Source organism: Cyprinodon variegatus, unplaced genomic scaffold, assembly GCF_000732505.1.
Source record: "Cyprinodon variegatus isolate N-32 unplaced genomic scaffold, C_variegatus-1.0 Scaffold646, whole genome shotgun sequence".
NCBI classification, from domain to species: Eukaryota; Metazoa; Chordata; class Actinopteri; order Cyprinodontiformes; family Cyprinodontidae; genus Cyprinodon; species Cyprinodon variegatus.
Window position 1 is genome coordinate 116,794 of NW_015151099.1, and position 5,112 is coordinate 121,905.

Sequence of the window (5,112 nt, forward strand, 5' to 3'; positions counted from 1 at the left end):
CTAGGCTTAAAACTTTCCTTTTTGATAAAGCTTAAAGTTAGAGTGGCTCAGATTATCCTGAGCTATCTCTATAGTTATGCTGCTATAGGTTTAGATTGTAACCCACATGTTACTACATACATACTACAGTGTATTTATTCGTCCATCAAAGATATAAATTATACAGAGCTGGTCTCGGCGTGAACCAGGACGGACCTGTAGGATGAACTGGTCTCCGCTGTGAGTCTCTGTTAATTAAACACGATGATCCAAACCTTTCCATTGTTTCCAATCTCACATCAATAAGGAGTGAAGGATTTTATCTTTGGGATCACAGTAAGGGGGTCTGAATATAGATGCACACCCCATTTATAGATTTATTACAACTAGAAGTGTTTTGACTCTTTTTAATTTCTGATTCAGTTAGTGTTGATCTGCATTTACAGTGAAGTTTATGGCAGAGACTCTCACTCTAGAAACTCAGTGAAGGTTCCTCAACATGTCTTCACCCAACCAGCCCTGGATCCTGGATCCTCTGTCCTGCAGGTTTTAGATGCTTCCTAGTTTCAACACACCTGACTCTGATAGATGGAGGATAAACAGGCTGCTGAGGAGGCAAGAAAAGCATTTTTCTGGACACCTCTAACAAAGAGGACCTCTGACTGAGACGTTTTCTGCAGGAAAATGTAATGGACCACAAACTTCAGCTACCTGTGGTGGGACGTCATAGATGTACTGGTCTCCCCGCTCGCCTCCCCTGTCCTCCCGTTCCCGTGGGAAGTCATAAACATCCTGTGCGGGGGCTCCTCCAGCACGCAGGGCGGCGGGGATGTCGTAGATCTCCTGCGGGGCCTGGCCGGCCGCGCCTCTCTCGCCCCGATGATGCTTCTCGCTGAGGATCGGCGGGGGAACGTCGTAAACGTCTTCAGGGATTGGCGGCTCGTCGTCGTCGCTGGCGTCGTTGTGCTGGTAATGGCCAGGAGCGCTGGGAACGTTGTGCTTCAGCTTGGCGAAGTGGGGGGGCACGTCATAGGTCTCCTCTCTGATCAACTGACCATCAGGAACGTCTTTACTCACCGAGGGAGGGAAGTCGTACACCTGGAGACACAAACATGTGCTCAGATTGTGGCTGATCATGGGACACATGCTTGGTAAATATTCACCAATCTAAATCCTGATTGGAAAACACAATTTCCTGTCTGTTTCTGTAGAAGCTCTGCGTTTATTTGGGTCACTAACGGTTAATCATTTTCTACAACAGAACCATGTTCAAAGTCTCACCGTTTGATGGGGGTTCTTCTCTGCCATCGCTGGGGTGTCGTATATGTCTTGACCACCAGAGGGCCCCTTGACCACCATAGGAGGGGTGTCATAGACCTGAGCACAGAGGAAGACATGTTGGAGCATGAAGCTGGAAACACTGACAGATTTAAACCTGTAATTAATCACCATGGTGACCAGTTCAGACTTTTCTCTATGTGACATGTCATCAAGTGACAAAATGAGCTGAATCCTTAAATCCTCTCCTTGATGGTTGGATGTTGGTCCTTCTACAAATCGTTCCTCATTGCAAAAAAAAACTGAAATCTAAATAAGTCATTTTAATTTTCTTAAATAAGTGCGTTTGTTAATGGATTGAGGAGGTAAGTGAGACACTTTGCCAATAGAACAAGATGATTTACATTTAAAATAAGGGGAAAAAATGCTTGTTTCCAGTGCATATTATCCAATTATCTTATTTTAAGAGTAAAAATACTCATTCCATTGGCAGATCATATAACCTGCTCAAATTAAGGGTAAATACACTTAATTTAAGACCTTTTTGCTAATTTCTAGATATTTTTTGCAGTTTCCACTTTACCTTCACTACAAAAACGATCTAGAAATAAGTCAATATTTATTAAATTAAGTGTATTTAACCTTAATTTGAGCAGGTAAATAGGATGATCAGACAGCTGTCCCAGCATGCACTGCTGCAGCAGCAGCTTCCAGGTTAGCGCTCACAGAGGTCAGAGTATTAAGTTAAAAATTCTCTTTTCTGTTGCTGATGTTCAATAAAAGTACGTTTTAGGATCATTTGAGGCGAGAAAATTATACTTTAAGCTTCACTAAATGGCCCATTTACTAATTTAGTGCGTAATTTAAAAAAAGTTCTGATGTTTAGAGGACTGCGGCAACCAGCGGAGCTCCGATGGGTAACAGCAGTCAGGGCTAACGCCCGTCTGCAGCAGCCAGGGGACATATTAGCATTCACTGCGACACACACGCAGACGACCCGGTTTCTAAGTATAAACCAGCCTTAATGCAGCGGTTGAATTTCCCCCACAGTGGCGGATCAACCTGGCAGACATGTTCTGCTTCATGCTGATTCCTCTCATGGAGCTTTTTGAAATTAGAGATATTTTCAAACCTCAATGCTGGGAGTTTAATTTAAACCCATGTTTTAGTCTCTTCCACGTGTGCATCCAGTAAAATAACTGTAATAAACAGCCCATGCTGCTCTTCTAGCCGATAGTAGAGTCCGTTTCTATTTGCATGTTTTCTGAATTAAAACCAGGCTTTGTTGGGCTGCTGTATAAAACCTGGAACTAAACACTATTTCTGACATTTTGAATTAAAAAAGCTTCCTAGATGGAAGAGAAACGTCTTCAAACTTCAAAAAAAGTCCAGTGGATGTTTTTTTTTTTTTTTTAACTTGTTTAGAATGACTGTGACCCGGATGACTGAGAATCCTAACCAGCACTAGAGACCATTGATCGGAATCACCTCCACTGGTTTTAGAAAATCAAAGATGAAAGGGCGTCTGCAGCAGGAACCCGGATCACTGAGCGAGTCACTGACCTGGGTGCCGAACTGCTGGCGGGTGGGCGGTACGTCGTAAATGTCCTGCTGGGCCGCTGGCTGATGTCTTGGCGGGACGTCATACTCGTCCTTGTCGGCGTTCACTGCGTCGTACACATAAACCTGTCCGACTCTTGTGGGGACGACCACCTGCAGCACAAAACAGAAGCACCCAGTTTATTCCGGGAAACAGAGAACCAGAGCAAACAGATCAGACTGTAACCCCCCATGACCTCCTGCCACAATGCAAACCTGGAGAGGTTAGAGTTAACAGCCAGACCCTTTGGACAGAGGAGAGTTTACTGCGGTCACGCTGATGAACAGCGTCTCCACAGAGAGATAAACAGCCAATAACAACAGAGCAGGGGTCCCGTCAGCGTCGGCGTGGGAACCAGGCTGGCCTATTGTCTGCCTGTTTAAACCAGGGGTTATATGGCTGCAGTGCAGAGTCAACTGGTCAGCTTGGGAAATAACAGATGGACCAGATCTTCTTCCTCGTCTTCAGACCAAACTAAGTTCATCCATGAAAGATTTAAGCATCTCTAAATGGAAACGTTTATTTGCTTTGTGCTGGAAAAGAGAAAAACTTTTCTACCACACCGGGAGGGTAGAAATAGTGATGATCGAGGACTTTTTGGTGTCACTTTTTGATTTCTTAATATATAAAACTGCCATAAGCTCAGAGCCGAGGGTATTTTTCATTTTCTATTCAGAACAACTTAATCACAATGCAAAAATAGCAATCTAAATACGTAAGTCATTTTTTCTTGAATTGAGGTAAGTGAGAAACTTTGCCAATGGAATAAGACAATTTTCATTTAAAATAAGAAAACACAATTGGATTGTCTTATTTCAAGCACATATTATCTAATTACCTAATTAAGAGTAAAAATACTCATTCCATTGGCAAACTATCTCATTTCCCTACTCAAATTAAATAAACTTAATTGAAGACATTTTTTTACTCATTTCTTGATATTTTTTTTTCCGAGTGTGCTGCTGCTGCTGAGTCTCGTCTGTTTCTTTATCTCCTCCTTTAAACCAGCAGATGAAGCTGAGGAACATTCATGAACAGATCTGGAAATGCTTCTCCTTCAGCATTCATCAGAAAGAAGGTGTCTCTATTTCCCCAGCTTTATTTTATTTTGTCTTTTGGAATAATATTTTTAAAATAAATGCTTTAAAGCCTAAGATCTAATCTAAGCGACGTGTTTCTAATTTATTTATTTACGTTTAACAGTCGTCCTGTTTATCACTGTCAAAAGGCTTTTAACACGATTGGCAGCAGCTGGCTGCTTCCCAGATCCCTGCCTCACTCACATCCCTGATTCTAAACCACGGTTATTGATTGTCTGTCCGTCCCCCCCCCCACAGAGAAAACACACACATTAAGAGATGAAAATGAAGTGTGTGTGAGAGAGAGAGACACAGACTTTTAATCTCTCAGGGAACACAGCCGTGGATCAATGGTCTCCACTGGAGAAACATCTTCATCACACCATGTGTCTGCAACTGAAAGTGTGTGTGGGGGTGGGGTGTGGAAAGATGATTGGCTTCTATGATCAGCCTCGGTTCTGACCCGCCTTTGGTCTTTCTTTAAAACTAGGTTTAAAATCCAAAAAACGCAGCATGAAAGAAAACAGCAATAATCCCGGATTATCCATTTCAATTCTATTCAGTTTATCTCTATAGCTCCAATTCACATCATGTTATCTCGAGGCACTATACAGTTACACTAAGCATGCTTGTAGCGACAGTGGAGAGGAAAAACTCCCTTTTAACAGGGATTATTTATCATTTTGCATCAGCTGTTACCTCAACACTAAACCTGCACTAAGTGGGTGAGACTATTTAATAAAACTTACAGAAAAACAGGGAAAGCAGGAGGTTGGACAGAACCCCAGAAAATGAACACAAGACTGCAAAAAATTGAAAACTAAATAAGTAATTTTTTCTTGAATTGAGGAGGAAAGTGAGACACTTTGCCAATGGAAGAAGATTTCTTCTTGTTCTTCGCTGGAAAAAAAAAAAAATCAAAATCTAGATAGGTATTTTTTCTTAAAATAAGTGCGTTTGTTTTTGGATTGAGGAGGTAAAAGAGACATTTTGCTTTGGAACAAGACTATTTACATTTAAAATAAGAAAACACAATTGCACTTATTTCAAGTGCATATTATCGAAATACCTCATTTAAGAGTAAAAATACTCATTCGACTGGCTAACTATCTCATTTACATACTTAAATTAAGGGTAAATACCCTTAATTTAAGAAATATTTTACTTATTTCTAGA

The 5,112-nt window shown here is 41.4% G+C and overlaps 1 protein-coding gene across 4 annotated transcripts in view; it reads right to left on the reverse strand.

Annotated features, from left to right (window-relative positions):
- bcar1 (breast cancer anti-estrogen resistance 1) overlaps nt 1-5,112 on the reverse strand; it is an 88,304-nt gene that overhangs the window by 7,693 nt on the left and 75,499 nt on the right. For all 4 annotated transcript variants that reach the window (XM_015393531.1, XM_015393529.1, XM_015393530.1 and 1 more), the window contains 3 exons: nt 2,821-2,970; nt 1,261-1,356; nt 691-1,077 (listed from right to left, as the gene is read on the reverse strand). In XM_015393531.1, coding sequence (XP_015249017.1) covers nt 691-1,077; nt 1,261-1,356; nt 2,821-2,970 — 633 coding nt within the window. The remainder of the gene's footprint in view (nt 1-690; nt 1,078-1,260; nt 1,357-2,820; nt 2,971-5,112) is intronic.